Source organism: Hypanus sabinus, chromosome 23 (assembly GCF_030144855.1).
Source record: "Hypanus sabinus isolate sHypSab1 chromosome 23, sHypSab1.hap1, whole genome shotgun sequence".
Lineage (NCBI taxonomy): Eukaryota > Metazoa > Chordata > Chondrichthyes > Myliobatiformes > Dasyatidae > Hypanus > Hypanus sabinus.
Genome location: NC_082728.1, coordinates 59,389,549 through 59,406,555, shown reverse-complemented (window position 1 = coordinate 59,406,555; position 17,007 = coordinate 59,389,549). Strand labels below are relative to the sequence as shown.

At 47.9% G+C, this 17,007-nt stretch overlaps 1 protein-coding gene across 1 annotated transcript in view; it reads left to right on the top strand.

Annotated features, from left to right (window-relative positions):
• The first annotated feature begins 2,734 nt into the window (after window positions 1-2,734).
• The window catches only part of unc13d (unc-13 homolog D (C. elegans)), a 141,121-nt gene continuing 126,848 nt past the window's right edge, over window positions 2,735-17,007 (top strand). The window contains exons 1-3 of the mRNA XM_059949030.1: window positions 2,735-2,917; window positions 3,031-3,097; window positions 16,729-16,927. Coding sequence (XP_059805013.1) covers window positions 2,735-2,917; window positions 3,031-3,097; window positions 16,729-16,927 — 449 coding nt within the window. The remainder of the gene's footprint in view (window positions 2,918-3,030; window positions 3,098-16,728; window positions 16,928-17,007) is intronic.

Here is a 17,007-nt window from a genome sequence, read left to right as displayed (position 1 = left end):
AAATCTCCCTCCTCTGTCCATATCCAAATCTCCCTCTCCATTCTCTCCATATCCAAATCTCCCTCTCCCCCTCTCTCCATATCCAAATCTCTCAACCACTCCCCTCTCTCATATCCAAATCTCCGTCTCCCCCTCTCTCCATATCCAAATCTCCCTCCCTGTCCATATCCAAATCTCCGTCTCCCCTCTCTCCATATCCAAATCTCCCTCCCCTCTCTCCATATCCAAATCTCCCTCTCCTCTCTCCATATCCAAATCTCCCTCTCCATTCTCTCCATATCCAAATCTCCCTCCCCTCTCTCTGTATGTCTCCCCTCTCTGTATGTGAATCTCCCTCTCCCCTCTCTCTGTATGTGAATCTCCCTCTCCCCTCTCTCTGTATGCTGAATCTCCCTCTCCCCTCTCTCTGTATGCTGAATCTCCCTCTCCCCTCTCTCCTGTATGTCGAAATCTCCCTCTCCCCTCTCTCTGTATGCTGAATCTCCCTCTCCCCTCTCTCCTGTATGCCTGAATCTCCCTCTCCCCTCTCTCCTGTATCGTGAATCTCCCTCTCCCCTCTCTCTGTATGTGAATCTCCCTCTCCCCTCTCTCTGTATCGTGAATCTCCCTCTCCCCTCTCTCTGTATGTGAATCTCCCTCTCCCTCTCTCTGTATGTGAATCTCCCTCTCCCCTCTCTCTGTATGTGAATCTCCCTCTCCCCTCTCTCTGTATGTGAATCTCCCTCTCCCCTCACTCTGTATGTGAATCTCCCTCTCCCCTCTCTCTGTATGTGAATCTCCCTCTCCCCTCTCTCTGTATGTGAATCTCCCTCTCCCCTCTCTCTGTATGTGAATCTCCCTCTCCCCTCTCTCTGTATGTGAATCTCCCTCTCCCCTCTCTCTGTATGTGACATCTCCCTCTCCCCTCTCTCTGTATGTGAATCTCCCTCTCCCCCTCTCTCTGTATGTGAATCTCCCTCTCCCCTCTCTCTGTATGTGAATCTCCCTCTCCCCTCTCTCTGTATGTGAATCTCCCTCTCCCCTCTCTCTGTATGTGAATCTCCCTCTCCCCCTCACTCTGTATGTGAATCTCCCTCTCCCCTCTCTCTGTATGTGAATCTCCCTCTCCCCTCTCTCTGTATGTGAATCTCCCTCTCCCCCTCCTCTCTGTATGTGAATCTCCCTCTCCCCTCTCTCTGTATGTGAATCTCCCTCTCCCCTCTCTCTGTATGTGAATCTCCCTCTCCCCTCTCTCTGTATGTGAATCTCCCTCTCCCCTCTCTCTGTATGTGAATCTCCCTCTCCCCTCTCTCTGTATGTGAATCTCCCTCTCCCCCCTCCTTATCTCCCTCTCCCTCTCTGTATGTGAATCTCCCCTCTCCCCTCTCTCTGTATGTGAATCTCCCTCTCCCCTCTCTCTGTATGTGAATCTCCCTCTCCCCTCTCTCTGTATGTGAATCTCCCTCTCCCCTCTCTCTGTATGTGAATCTCCCTCTCCCCTCTCTCTGTATGTGAATCTCCCTCTCCCCTCTCTCTGTATGTGAATCTCCCTCTCCCCTCTCTCTGTATGTGAATCTCCCTCTCCCCTCTCTCTGTATGTGAATCTCCCTCTCCCCTCTCTCTGTATGTGAATCTCCCTCTCCCCTCTCTCTGTATGTGAATCTCCCTCTCCCCCTCACTCTGTATGTGAATCTCCCTCTCCCTCTCTCTGTATGTGAATCTCCCTCTCCCCTCTCTCTGTATGTGAATCTCCCTCTCCCCTCTCTCTGTATGTGAATCTCCCTCTCCCCTCTCTCTGTATGTGAATCTCCCTCTCCCCTCTCTCTGTATGTGAATCTCCCTCTCCCCTCTCTCTGTATGTGAATCTCCCTCTCCCCTCTCTCTGTATGTGAATCTCCCTCTCCCCTCTCTCTGTATGTGAATCTCCCTCTCCCCTCTCTCTGTATGTGAATCTCCCTCTCCCCTCTCTCTGTATGTGAATCTCCCTCTCCCCTCTCTCTGTATGTGAATCTCCCTCTCCCCTCTCTCTGTATGTGAATCTCCCTCTCCCCTCTCTCTGTATGTGAATCTCCCTCTCCCCTCTCTCTGTATGTGAATCTCCCTCTCCCCCTCTCTCTGTATGTGAATCTCCCTCTCCCCTCTCTCTGTATGTGAATCTCCCTCTCCCCTCTCTCTGTATGTGAATCTCCCTCTCCCCTCTCTCTGTATGTGAATCTCCCTCTCCCCTCTCTCTGTATGTGAATCTCCCTCTCCCCTCTCTCTGTATGTGAATCTCCCTCTCCCCTCTCTCTGTATGTGAATCTCCCTCTCCCCTCTCTCTGTATGTGAATCTCCCTCTCCCCTCTCTCTGTATGTGAATCTCCCTCTCCCCTCTCTCTGTATGTGAATCTCCCTCTCCCCCTCTCTCTGTATGTGAATCTCCCTCTCCCCTCTCTCTGTATGTGAATCTCCCTCTCCACCTCTCTCTGTATGTGAATCTCCCTCTCCCCTCTCTCTGTATGTGAATCTCCCTCTCCCCTCTCTCTGTATGTGAATCTCCCTCTCCCCCTCTCTCTGTATGTGAATCTCCCTCTCCCCTCTCTCTGTATGTGAATCTCCCTCTCCCCTCACTCCTGTATCCCACTCTCACATCCACTCCACTGTCTTTGAGCTTTGGCGTTGTTTCTTTGTGATCCCACCTTTTCCTGCCTCCCTCCACGTAGGAAGATGTCATTCCTATCTGATGCCCTGCTGCCCAGACAGTGGCAGAGGGACAATGAGCTGCCCAGCAGGAGAAGAGCTGGAGCAAAGCCTCAGAGCTGGCCTGACCTCTTCGGGTAAAGCCTGCATGGGTCACATTCCAGTTGCTCTCGGTCAGTCAGTGGGAGCAGCCCCAGTGGAAACCAGTCTCGCTCTGGGCCATCATGAAACCTTTGGTCACCAGTTTCTGACTTGCGGAGTGAGTGGAAAGGTAGTCAGCCCCTCAGACTTTGGTGCCCCTGTTCTTACACCGCAGTGTGTCTGGTGTTGCTATCGTGAGCATTTACACTCTTCTCTCTGCTTCTCTCACAGCCACCCTCCACCTTTCTGAAGCTGACAGTGAAGGAGGCCAATGGGATTATTGGGAAGGATGCAACCGGTGAGTGCTTTCTTCCAAAGCTTGGACTGGCTTCCAGTCCTCTGCAGCTGAGTTTCAAATAGACCAGGTCACCCCCATCGGCCAGGAGCTGATCCTAACCCACCTGGACTAAAAAAGACACGTACGTTGGAATGCTGTTCATGCTCTGCTCTCAAAGACATTAGAAGACTAAGGAGTGTCAGTGCAGAGGATTATAAAGTGATGTGCTTCAGTAGGAAGAGTGAGCAATTATCATTGCACAAGTACATTGCCAGGGGCAGAGAGAATCTGATTTGCAGCAAATGGGCAGCAAGAGAAACATAAATTACACTTATTTTACTAGAAAATAAAGCAAGTAGAACAGAAGAAAAGCGCAAAGTGGACAGTGTGGTCACCATGCTGGTAAACTGTAGTGATTAGGGTTTTGCTGGTTGATTCAAGAACCAAACAGTTGAAGAGAAGGCCATAAGATATAGAAACACAATTAGAGCATTTGCACCACCATTTCATCATGGCTGATCCAATTTTACTCTCATCCTCAATCTCCTGTCTTCTCCCCATGTCCTTTCCTGCTGTGACCAGACAAGAATTATTAACCTATGCCATAAATGTACACAAAAACTTGGCCTCCACAGTTGCCTGTGGCAAAGAATTCCACAGTTTCACCACCCCCATGGCTAAAGAAATTCCTCCTCATCTCCGTTCTAAAAGGGTGCCCCTCTATTCTGAGGCTGTGTCCTCTGGACCTAGACTCTCCCACCATACAGGACAGCTAGCAGATGTTCTCACTGACATCTTCAACATCTCCCTGAGCAACACCACTGTCCCAGCGTGTTTCAAGGCCGCCAGCATCGTCCCCGTACCGAAGAAGTCTTCAGTGTCCTGCCTCAATGACTACCGTCCCGTTGCACTCACATCCATCATCATGAAGTGTTTCGAGAGGCTCATCATGAGGCACATCAAGACCCTGCTGCCCCCCTCACTGGACCCCCTGCAGTTTGCGTACCGTCCCAACCGCTCAACAGATGACGCCATTGCCACCACCCTCCACCTGGCCCTAAACCACCTGGACAAAAAACACATCTATGTTCGGATGCTGTTCATAGACTTCAGTTCAGCATTCAACACAATCATCCCTCAGAAACTGATTGGAAAGCTGAGCCTACTGGGCCTGAACACCTTCCTCTGCAATTGGATCCTAGACTTCCTGACTGGGAGACCTCAGTCAGTCCGGATCGGGAACAGCATCTCCAACACCATCACACTGAGCACGGGGGCTCACCAGGGCTGCGTGCTCAGTCCACTGCTGTTCACTCTGCTGACCCATTACTGTGCTGCAACACACAGCTCGAACCATATCATCAAGTTCGCCGATGACACGACCGTGGTGGGTCTCATCAGCAAGAACGGTGAGACAGCTTACAGAGAGGAGGTGCGGCGGTTAACGGACTGGTGCAGAGCCAACAACCTGTCTCTGAATGTAAACAAAACAAAAGAGATGGTTGTTGACTTCAGGAGGGCATGGAGCGACCACTCCCTGCTGAACATCGATGGCTTCTCGGTAGAGATTGTAAAGAGCACCAAATTTCTTGGGTTTCACCTGGCGGAGAATCTCACCTGGTCCCTCAACACCAGCTCCATAGCAAAGAAAGCCCAGCAGCATCTCTACTTTCTGCAAAGGCTGAGGAAAGTCCATCTCCCCCCCCACCCCCATCCTCATCACATTCTACAATGGTTGTATTGAGAGCATCCTGAGCAGCTGCATCACTGCCTAGTTCAGAAATTGCACCATCTCGGATATCAAGACCCTGCAGTGGATAGTTAGGTCAGCTGAGAAGATCATCGAGGTCTCTCTTCCTGCCATCATGGACATTTACACTACACGCTGCATCCGCAAAGCAAACAGCATTATGAAGGACCCCATGCACTCCTCATACAATCTCTTCTCCCTCCTGCCTTCTGGAAAAAGCACCGAAGCATTCGGGCTCTTATGACCAAACTGTGATACAGTTTCTTCCCCCAAGCCATCAGACTCCTCAATACCCAGCGCCTGGACTGACACCAACTTACTGCCCTCTAGTAATGTTCAATGTCCAAGTTCCTGCCTGATAGCCTAATATTTCCCCTTACTCCAATTAACTGTTTCCCTAACTTGTCTGTTCCTATTCCTCTCCAATGCTACGGTAAAGGAGATAGAATTATGATCACTATCTCCAAAATGCTCTCCCACTGAGAGACCTGACACCTGACCAGGTTCATTTCCCAATACCAAATCAAGTACAGCCTCTCCTCTTGTAGGCTTGTCTATATATTGTGTCAAGAAACCTTCCTGAACACACCTAACAAACTCCACCCCATCTAAACCCCTCACTCTAAGAACATGCCAATCAATATTTGGAAATTAAAATCTCCCACCACAACAACCCTGTTATTGTTACACTTTTCCAGAATCTGTATTGTATTGTTTCATGCAGCACCATGGTCCTGAAAAATGTTGTCTCATTTTTACTCTGCACTGTACCAGCAGTTATGGTCGAAATGACAATAAAAGTGACTTGACTTGACTTGACATAGGAGACATCTTCTCCACATCCACTCTATCAAGGCCTTTCACCATTCAATAGATTTTCATGAGGTCATTCTAGTGAATACAGGCCCAGAGCCATCAAACACTCTTCATATGACAAGCTGTTCGGTACTGGAGTCACTTTCATGAATCTGCTTTGAATAAAGGGCCCAAACTTGTTCACAATACTCCACATGAGGCCTCACCAGTGCTTCCAAGTTACTTTATCAGTGTCCCCAATACCCTGAGAGCTCATCTTTAATAATCAATTCCAACATCTTCCCAACCACTGAGGTCAGACTAACTGATCGATAATTTCATTTCTTCTGCCTCTCTCCCTTCTTAAAGAGTGGAGTGACATTTTCAATTTTCCATTTAGAATGGTGCAGGAAATACAGGGTAGTAGTTGTGGGTGATTTCAACTTCCCTCATATTGACTGGCACCTCCTGAGTGCAAGGGGGATAGATGGGGCTGAATTTGTCAGGTGTGTTCAAGAAGGATTCCTGACACAGTATGTGGACCGGCCGACAAAAGGAGAGGTTTATACTGGATCTAGTTCTGGGTAATGAACCTGGTCAGGTGACAGACCTCTTGGTGGGGGAGCATTTTGGTGAGAGTGACCACAACTCCCTTAGCTTCAGCATAGCTATGGAAAAGGATAAAATCAGACGAAATGGTAAAATGCTTAACTGGGGAAGGGCTAACTTTGAAGGGATGAAGCAGGAACTAGTGAGAGTAAATTGGAAACAGATGTTCAAAGGGGAAAGCACAGAAGTAATGTGGGAGAGGTTTAGGGACAACTTGAGCTGGGTTCAGGATAGGTTTGTCCCACTGAGGCAAGGAAAAAATGGTAGGAAAAGGGAACCGTGGCTGACGAAACATGTGAGGCAACTCGTCAAGAGGAAAAAGGAAGCATATGTTAGATATAAGAAGCAGGAAGTAGGAGGGGCTTATGAGAAATATAGGGTGGCCAGGAAGGAGCTAAAGAAAGGACTTAGGAGAGCTAGAAGGGGGCATGAGAAGGCCTTGGCTTGTAGAATTAAGGAGAACCCCAAGGCATTCTATGCATATGTGAAGAATAGGAAGATGACGAGAACGAAGGTGGGACTGCTAAAGGATAAAGAGAGCAACATGTGCCTGGAGGTGGAGGAGGTTGGGGAGGTCCTAAGTGAATACTCTGCTTCAGTATTCACAAGTGAAAAGGATCTTGATCAGGATGAGGTCAAAGGAGAGCGGGCCTGTGTGCTGGACAATGTGGAGATTAAGGAAGGAGTAGTGCTGGATCTTCTTAAAAAATAGTAAGATTGATAAATCCCCAGAGCCTGATATGATACACCCCAGGTTGTTGTGGGAATTGAGAGAAGAGATCGCAGGAGCATTAGCCCTGATCTTTGAATCCTCTGGCTGCAGGGGAAGTGCCGGAGGACTGGAGAATGGCAAATGTAGTTCCCTTGTTTAAAAAAGGTAATAGGGAGAAACCTGGGAACTATCGACTGGTGAGTCTTACATCAGTGGTATGCAAACTACTGGAAAGGATTCTTAAGGATAGTGTTTACGAGCATTTGGAGAAGTACAGTCTACTCAAGGATAGTCAACATGGCTTTGTGAAGGGAAGGTCATGCCTCACGAGCCTAATTGTTTTTTGAAGAGGTAACAAAAGAATTTGATGAGGGTAGGGCGGTAGATGTGGTTTACATGGACTTTAGCAAGACATTTGACAAGGTCCCCCACAAGAGACTCATCCAGAAAGTCATGAGGCATGGGGTCAGTGGAACCTTGGCTGGTTGGATAAAAAATTAGCTTAAAGGAAGAAAGCAGAGGGTAGTTGTGGAAGAAAAGTATTCTGCCTGGAGGTCGGTGATTAGTGGAGTGCCACAGGGATCTGTCCTGGGACCCCTGCTATTTGTGATTTTTATAAATGACCTGGATGTAGAGGTGGAAGGAGTAAGTTTGCGGATGACACAAAGATTGGAGGAGTTGTGGATGGAACTGTAGGTTGTCGAAGGTTACAAGAGGATATAAACAGGCTGCAGAGTTGGGCAGAAAAGTGGCAGATGGAGTTCAATCTGGATAAGTGTGAGGTGATGCATTTTGGAAGGACAAACCAGAAGACTGAGTACAGGATTAATGGTCAGTTACTTAAGAGTGTGGATGAACAAAGGGACCTTGGGGTTCAAATCCATACATCCCTCAAGGTCACTGCATAGGTTGATAGGACAGTTAAGAAGGCCTATGGGATGCTAGGCTTCATTAACAGGGGGATTGAGTCCAAGAGTAGAGAGGTCATGTTGCAACTCTATAAATCTCTGGTGAGACTGCACTTAGAGTATTGTGTTCAGTTCTGGTCACCTCATTATAGGAAGGATGTGGAAGCTATGGAGAGGGTGCAGAGGAGATTTACCAGGATGTTGCCTGGATTGGAGAACAAGTCTTTTGAGGCAAGGTTAGCAGAGCTGGGACTTTTCTCTTAGGAGCGTAGAGGAATGAGAGGGGACTTGATAGAGGTCTACAAGATTATGAGAGGCATAGATAGGGTGGATAGTCAGTACCTGTTTCCCAAGGCACCAATAGCAAACACCAGAGGGCATATGTACAAAATTAAGGGAGGGAAGTTTAGGGGAGAGATCAGGGGTACGTTTTTTTTACACAGAGGGTTGTGGGTGCCTGGAATGACTTGCCAGGGATGGTGGTGGAGGCTAAAACATTAGGGGTATTTAAGAGCCTCTTGGACAGGCACGTGGATGAAAGAAAAATGGAGGGTTACAGGGTAGTGTGGGTTTAGTGCTTTTTAAAAATGGAATATATGGGTCGGCACAACAAGGAGGGCTGAAGGGCTTGTACTGTGCTGTAGTGTTCTCATGCTTTAGTCCTCCGGAACCATTCCTGAATCTAGTGATTCTTGGATGGTCATTATTAATGCTGCCATGATATCTTCAGCCACCTCTTTCGGAACTGCCTCCAGACAGTGATGTATCTAAGGTATGGCAGGTATGGCACGTGCCCTGGGTGCCACTTGAAGGGGGTGCCACTGAGCAGTTTCTATTAAAGTCAGACAAGCCATCCTCGGATAGTGAAAAAAGAATTTTCTTCAGATGTCTTTGATTGTCATGGGTGAGGAGCACTAGGATGGCCTTAGTTCAGAGCATTGTGTAAGAAGAACATGAAACGTTTCTTCATGAAGAAGAAGGAAAGTGGAGCTGAAGGATGGAAGAGACGAAAGTTGGAGGTGGAGGAAGCCAAGAAGTCGAGCAAGTTCTTCATGCCCTTCTTTGAAAAGTCCGGAACAGGTAGTCCGACGTGTTGCATGGAATCACCTGCACATGATACAAGTTTGTTAGAATCCGAAGGTGGATCAAGTAGAAATGCGTCACAAGCTGAGGAGGAAGTCAAGTCAGATAAATCCAAGTCTGCCGAGATTAAGAGTGAGACTGCCACAGAGAACGTGGTGGGGAAGATGATGGTGGTGGTGGTGATGTTGAGTTTATTGACAAGATTTTACAAGACGAGATTGAACCTGATCACACCGAACCTAGTGAACTGGATGGTGTCAAAGAGCCTCGAACTGTCATACCAGAAGTGATTGAACAGCATGACATTGGACTTCTGAAGTTCAACAAGGATACTGGAAAAGCAATTCTGCCTGATGCATTGAGAACAGAAATAATAAAGCTGGGTTTGAAGTATTTCCAGAACAGTGAGGGGCCTTTCCTACCAACAAATAACCGCTCAATGAAGAAAACTTGGTTCAAGAGGAAATTGGGAAATGGTCGTGGTGAGGAAGTGACTCACTCATGGCTGGTCTATTCCCCTTCTAAAAAGATCTGCATTTTGTATCTGTTGTCTTCTCTGTTCCCGGTCAAACCATCAATCCTCATTGCAGCAGGAAAGTGGATTCAACCAGTGGAAAGCCCCTGAAAGGATTACTGTTCATGAAAATGCCAAGGATCATCGGGAATGCTTCACACAGTGGAAAGAAACGGAAAGAAATTTAGCTGGAGACAGAGGAGTTATTGACATGGTATTTCAGTCACAGATTGAGAAAGAAAAACAGAAGTGGCATGATATCTTGACAAGAATCCTTCACTGCATAAAATTCCTTGCGACTTAGAACCAGGCTTTGCGAGGATACAGGGAGTCACTTCAGCTAGATGATGATTCCAATGTGAATTTCCTTGGCTTACTGAAGCTAATAGCTATCCTTGACCCTGTCATAAAAGAACACCTCACTCATTTGGAAAGTCATCGTGGATCTACGTCTTACCTTTCACCGGGTGTCCAGAATGAATTCATCCACATGATGGCATCCACTGTTCGCCAGAGTTTACTGAGAAGCATTCGTACAGCCAAGTACTGTGGTCTCATGTTCGACTGGACTCCTGATCAGACACACCATGAGCAGATGTCAGAAGTAGTGAGGTATGTGGAAGTTATTCTTCCTTGGTTTTATCCAGATAAGACAGAAGGATGCTGAGAGCTTGGTTGAAGACATCTTAAAACAGCTAGAGAAGGATGAAATGGAGCTGCAAGATTGTCGTCACAGTGCTATGACAACGCTGCTGCGATGGCTGGACACAGAAGCGGTGCTCATCAAAGAATATGAGACAAACGACCTGGCAGTGTTTGTGAATCACTCACTCAGCTTGGCGGCTGTGGTGAACTACATATACCTGTCTGGACACGCCCCCTGCTGACTGCTCCTATGGCTGCTCCCACTGACCCTGGTAGAGTTGTTGATGGTGCATCAGTGGGTGCACTCCTCAGCTTGTGAGGCGTTCGTACATGATCTACTTTCAGATTCTAACAAACTTGTAGCAGGTGCAGGCGACTCCATGGAACGCATCGAACTACTTGTTCCGGACTTTTCAAAGAAGGGCATGAAGAACTTGCTCGACTTCTTGGCTTCCTCCACCTCCAACTTTCGTCTCTTCCATCCTTCAGCTCCACTTTCCTTCTTCTTCATGAAGAAACGTTTCATGTTCTTCTTACACAATGCTCTGAACTAAGGCCATCCTAGTGCTCCTCACCCATGACAATCAAAGACATCTGAAGAAAATTCTTTTTTCACTATCTGGGGTTGGCTTGCCCGACTTTAACAGAAACTGCTCGGTGGCGCCCAGGGCATGTGCCATACCTGCCATACCTTAGAGACGCCACTGTGTAAATATTACCAATACTGGGGAGCAGTGTATCTGTATAGGGCCGAGCCCGATGCTCTCTGCATCTTCTAACATTTTGCCCATTCAAATTGCTGTACCAGTCCATGGTGCAACCAGTCAGCATACCAGGGGCAACCAGGGGTCCAAATATAGGCAGATGTGAGTTCAAGCTGAAACAATGTCTACCATTGAAAGCATTCTTTCACCAATAGATCAGAAGATGCTTTTCCTGTTAGTGTCAGCGACAAGCCGATATAAAGAAACTAAACATACTGGTCTGCTTTCCTATAATTGTATCTGTATGCTGGAGATCCAGGAATGGATATTTGAGAGACTTCGTGGACGAAGGAAGGACGAGATGAGAAAGTGATTCAGAAGAGTGGGCAGTGTGCTGGGGTTTACAAACAGCAAGTGTGGTGAACTAAGATTAGAAGTTGTCACCAGAACATAGAGTCCAATTGTGGTCACCTCACCACAAAAAGGATGTGAAGCTCATTGAAGGTGCAGGAAACACAGAATAATTGGGGTTCATTTTGTTTTCTTATTGCATGGCATTTGACAGCCACACCTCCTGTCAGAAGCTCTCTGGATATTTCAGGGGCAGCGGGCAGGTCTGACTGTCATTGGAGCCTTGCTGGATGTTTCTGGGGTGGGGAGAGAGGTGATGGTGTGGGCGAGGGGCTAGTGGGATTGCCTGATGGTGGGAAGGCATTCTGGCTAGCAGTCAGATCTAGCAAAGAACTCCAGTGAGTGAGCCAATTTTACAGCTACCCTTAAGAACATATATAGAAATAAACATAAGCATTTCTGGTTAAAATGGAATGTTGTAGTCAGTTCTTAATTAAATTAAAAAAATTAATTTGGTACCAATTATTGGTGTGTTGTGTCTGGGTGACCCTGCTTAGTTAGAGCAGAATGTACAGGAAACTCACAATCGTCCAATAGAGGAGCAGGATACACAGGAAACTGACAATTGGCCAATAGAGGAGCAGGATACACAGGAAACTGACAATTGGCCAATAGAGGAGCAGGATACACAGGAAACTGACAATTGGCCAATAGAGGAGCAGGATACACAGGAAACTGACAATTGGCCAATAGAGGAGCAGGATACACAGGAAACTGACAATTGGCCAATAGAGGAGCAGGATACACAGGAAACTGACAATTGGCCAATAGAGGAGCAGGACACATCCTTCCCCTTTGCCTGATCACTGATCTGAAAAAAAAACAGCCAGTGACTGTGCACCAACAATCAAGTTCCCTGGGGTCAAATCAACGCCAGGTGATAGTCATTCAAGTAGACTGCTGTACCCTGGAATGACTCTGCTGAGCAGTTTTTCAGTGATAATGTCATCAGCAACAGCAGCTTCTGTTCTTTGCTCAATGTCTGTGTGGATCTATGACCTGTCCCTGCTCTCTCCTCATTTTCACTGGGCATTTGAGTCCTTGGCCTGAAATAGTGCAAGCTGCATGTCATAATATACCCTGTGATGGCTAGAGACTTTGACCCAGCACACCAAAGGGCATCAGCCTCAGGAGCAGGTATAGGTTGTTTGGCCCATCGAGTCTGCTCTGCTATGCCATCACATCTGATTTATTCTCCTCCCTGTAACCTTTGACACCCTGACTAATCAAGAACCTATCAACCTCCTCTTTTAATATACCTATTGAATTTGCCTCCACAGATGTCAGTGGCAATGAATTCCACAGATTCACTATCCCCTGGCTAAAGAGATTCCTCCCCACATCCACTCTATTTAGGTCTTTCAATATTCAATAGATTTCAATGAGATCTCCTTCATTCTTCTAAACTCCAGCAAGTACAGGCCCAGAGCCATCAGATGCTCCAGATGTGTTAACCATTTAATTCCTGGACATTCTCATGAACATCCTCTGGACCATCTCCAAACCCAGCAGAGATTTTCATGCACAATACTCCAAGTGTAGCCTGACCTATGCTTATAAAGCCTTGGCTTTACATTCTTGCTCTTATATTCTAGCCACTTGAAATGAATGCTGACATTGCATTTGCTTTCCTAATCACCGATTCAATCTGCAAGTTAACCTTCAGGAAGCACAAAGTTCACTGCAGATGCTGTGGTCAAATCAAGATGTACAACCCGAACTCACCCCGAAACGTTGACTGCTTCTTTCAACGGATGCTGCCCAACCTGCTGAGTTCATCCAGCTTTTTTGTAAACCTTCAGGAAATCCTGCTCATGAATTCCCAAGTCCTTTTGCACTTCTGATTTTTGAATGTTCTCCCATTTAGAAAATTGCTACCAAAGTGCATTACCATACACTTTCCTACACTATATTCCATCTGCCACTTCTTTGCTCATTTCACCAATCTGTCTAAGTCCTTCTATAGACTCCCTGCTTTATCAATGCTACTTGCCACTCCATCTATGTTTGTATCGTCTGAAAACTGGGCCACAAAGCCATCAATTCTGTCATCTAAGTCATTGACATATAATGTGAAAAGATATGGTCCCAATACCAACCCCTGCAGAATACCACTAGTCACTGGCAGCCAATCAGAAAAATCCCCCTTTATTCCCACTCTTTGCTTCCTGCCAGTCGGAAAATCTTCTATCTTTCCTGTAACACCATGGGCTCTTATCTTGTTAAGCAGCTTTATGTGTGATACCCTGTCAAAGGCCTTCAGAAAATCCAAGTTAACAATATCTACTGATTCTCCTTTGTCTATCCTGCCTGCTAGTTCCTCAAAGAATTCCAACAGATTTGTTAGCAAGATTTCCCATTAAGGAAACCAGGCTGATGTGGGTCTATTTTATCATGTGCCTGCAAGTACCCTGAAACCTCATCCTTAATAATGGACTCCAACATCTTTCCAACAATTGAATTCAGGTGAACTAGTGTATAATGTCCTTTCTTCTGCCTCTCTCCCTTCTTAAAGAGTGGAGTGACATTTACAATTTTCCAGTCCCTACCAAACAATTCCAAAATCTTGTGATTCTTGAAAGATTATAACTATGCTTCCACAATCTCTTCAGATACCTCCTTCAGAACCCGGGGTGTAGTCCATTTACTCATCTACCTTCAGACCTTTCAACTTCCTAAGCAGCTTCTTCATAATAGCAACTACACTCACTCATGCCCCTGATACTCTTGACATACTGCTGGTGTCTTACACTGTGAAGTCTAATGAAAAATACTTAAGTTTGTTTACCATTCTTAGTATCCCATTACCACAACTCCAGCATAATTTTCCAGTGGTCGATATCCACTCTCACCTCTCTGGCATGCCATCAATACAGAGCATTGGCATTGAGGTAGTAGAAGGAAAACCGGGAATAGAATGCAGAATTACTTTTAAAGTTACAGGGAAAGTGCAGAGCAAAGATCATGATGAGGTAGGTTGAGATGTCAGGAGTCCGTCCTGTCATACAAGGGATTCTTATAACAGCTGTGTAGTGAGAAGTCTTGGGAGCTGAGTCCATGGAGGGGAGGCTGGTTTCTGTGATCAATTGCATTAGTTTCACATCTCTTTTCCTCCTGTCATGAACATATTCCAGGACTGATGTGCAGGGAAAGTAAGGCTGGGCATGGTTTTCGTAAAAGCATGGAAACTGAGATAGGAGACGGTAACAACGGTAATGTCATAATGACCTCAGGGAAAGGGGGGAATTTTCAACCTCATTACCGGGTAGGGTAGGTTTCATCCAGGTTAAAACTGGATGTGTTTTGTAACCTTTCTGTTCAGCTCCTAGCCAGCCACCTGAGAGGGGTGTGTACACTGGTGTGACAGAGGGTGTACACGGGTGTGACAGAGGGTGTACACTGGTGTGACAGAGGGTGTACACTGGTGTGACAGAGGGGGGCGTACACTGGTGTGACAGAGGGGGGTGTACACTGGTGTGACAGAGGGTGTACACTGGTGTGACAGAGGGTGTACACGGGTGTGACAGAGGGTGTACACTGGTGTGACAGAGGGTGGCGTACACTGGTGTGACAGAGGGTGTACACTGGTGTGACAGAGGGTGTACACTGGTGTGACAGAGGGGGGTGTACACGGGTGTGACAGGGTGTACACTGGTGTAACAGAGAGGGGTGTACACTGGTGTGACAGAGGGTGTACACTGGTGTGACAGAGGGTGTACATGGGTGTGACAGAGGGTGTACACTGGTGTGACAGAGGGGGGTGTACACTGGTGTGACAGAGGGTGTACACGGGTGTGACAGAGGGTGTACACTGGTGTGACAGAGGGTGTACATGGGTGTGACAGAGGGTGTACACTGGTGTGACAGAGGGGGGTGTACACTGGTGTGACAGAGGGTGTACACGGGTGTGACAGAGGGTGTACACTGGTGTGACAGAGGGGGGTGTACACTGGTGTGACAGAGGGTGTACACGGGTGTGACAGAGGGTGTACACTGGTGTGACAGAGGGGGGTGTACACTGGTGTGACAGAGGGTGTACACGGGTGTGACAGAGGGGTGTACACTGGTGTGACAGAGGGTGTACACTGGCGTGACAGAGGGTGTACACTGGTGTGACAGAGGGGGGTGTACACTGGTGTGACAGAGGGTGTACACTGGTGTGACAGAGGGTGTACATGGGTGTGACAGAGGGTGTACACTGGTGTGACAGAGGGGAGTGTACACTGGTGTGACAGAGGGTGTACACTGGTGTGACAGAGAGGTGTGTACATTGGTGTGACAGAGGGTGTACACTGGTGTGACAGAGGGGGGTGTACATGGGTGTGACAGAGGGTGTACACTGGTGTGACAGAGAGGGGTGTACACTGGTGTGACAGAGGGTGTACACTGGTGTGACAGAGAGGGGTGTACACTGGTGTGACAGAGGGTGTACACTGGTGTGACAGAGGGTGTACATGGGTGTGACAGAGGGTGTACACTGGTGTGACAGAGGGGTACATGGGTGTGACAGAGGGTGTACACTGGTGTGACAGAGAGGGGTGTACACTGGTGTGACAGAGGGTGTACACTTGTGTGACAGAGGGTGTACACTGGTGTGACAGAGGGTGTACATGGGTGTGACAGAGGGTGTACACTGGTGTGACAGAGGGGGGTGTACACTGGTGTGACAGAGGGTGTACACGGGTGTGACAGAGGGTGTACACTGGTGTGACAGAGGGGGGTGTACACTGGTGTGACAGAGGGTGTACACTGGTGTGACAGAGGGTGTACACGGGTGTGACAGAGGGTGTACACTGGTGTGACAGAGGGGGGTGTACACTGGTGTGGCAGAGAGGTGTGTACATTGGTGTGACAGAGGGTGTACACTGGTGTGGCAGAGGGGTGTGTACACTGGTGTGACAGAGGGTGTACACTGGTGTGACAGAGGGTGTACACTGGTGTGACAGAGGGGGGTGTACACTGGTGTGACAGAGGGTGTACACTGGTGTGACAGAGGGTGTACACTGGTGTGGCAGAGGGTGTACACTGGTGTGGCAGAGGGGTGTGTACACTGGTGTGACAGGTGTGTACATTGGTGTGACAGAGGGTGTACACTGGTGTGGCAGAGGGGTGTGTACACTGGTGTGACAGAGGGTGTACACTTGTGTGACAGAGGGTGTACACTGGTGTGGCAGAGGGGTGTGTACACTGGTGTGACAGAGGGTGTACATTGGTGTGACAGAGGGGGGTGTACACTGGTGTGACAGAGGGTGTACACTGGTGTGACAGAGGGGGGTGTACACTGGTGTGACAGAGGGTGTACACTGGTGTGGCAGAGGGGTGTGTACACTGGTGTGACAGGTGTGTACATTGGTGTGACAGAGGGTGTACACTGGTGTGGCAGAGGGGTGTGTACACTGGTGTGACAGAGGGTGTACACTTGTGTGACAGAGGGTGTACACGGGTGTGACAGATTCGGGCTGAGACCGGAGATGCCCTGTCCCATTTGTTTCATATTAAATTCAGATGTTCTTTCCTCCAGGTTTCAGTGACCCTTACTGTTTGCTGGGGCTGAGGGTGTCCGAAGAAACCCACGAAGAAGATACCCATAAAATCGAGAGTCCCCAGCCTAGGAGACGCCAGAAAGCTGTGATGAAGGAGGTGATCCCACAGCATCAAATTCAGAGAACAGAGGTCAAGAGGCAGACCCTGAACCCCACCTGGAATGAAACCTTTCTCCTGTGAGTGTCAATGGTGCCAGTCTGTTTTCATGGTTTGTCCTGGCGCTGAAGCTGGAAAATCACAACTCGTGTTTTCTCTC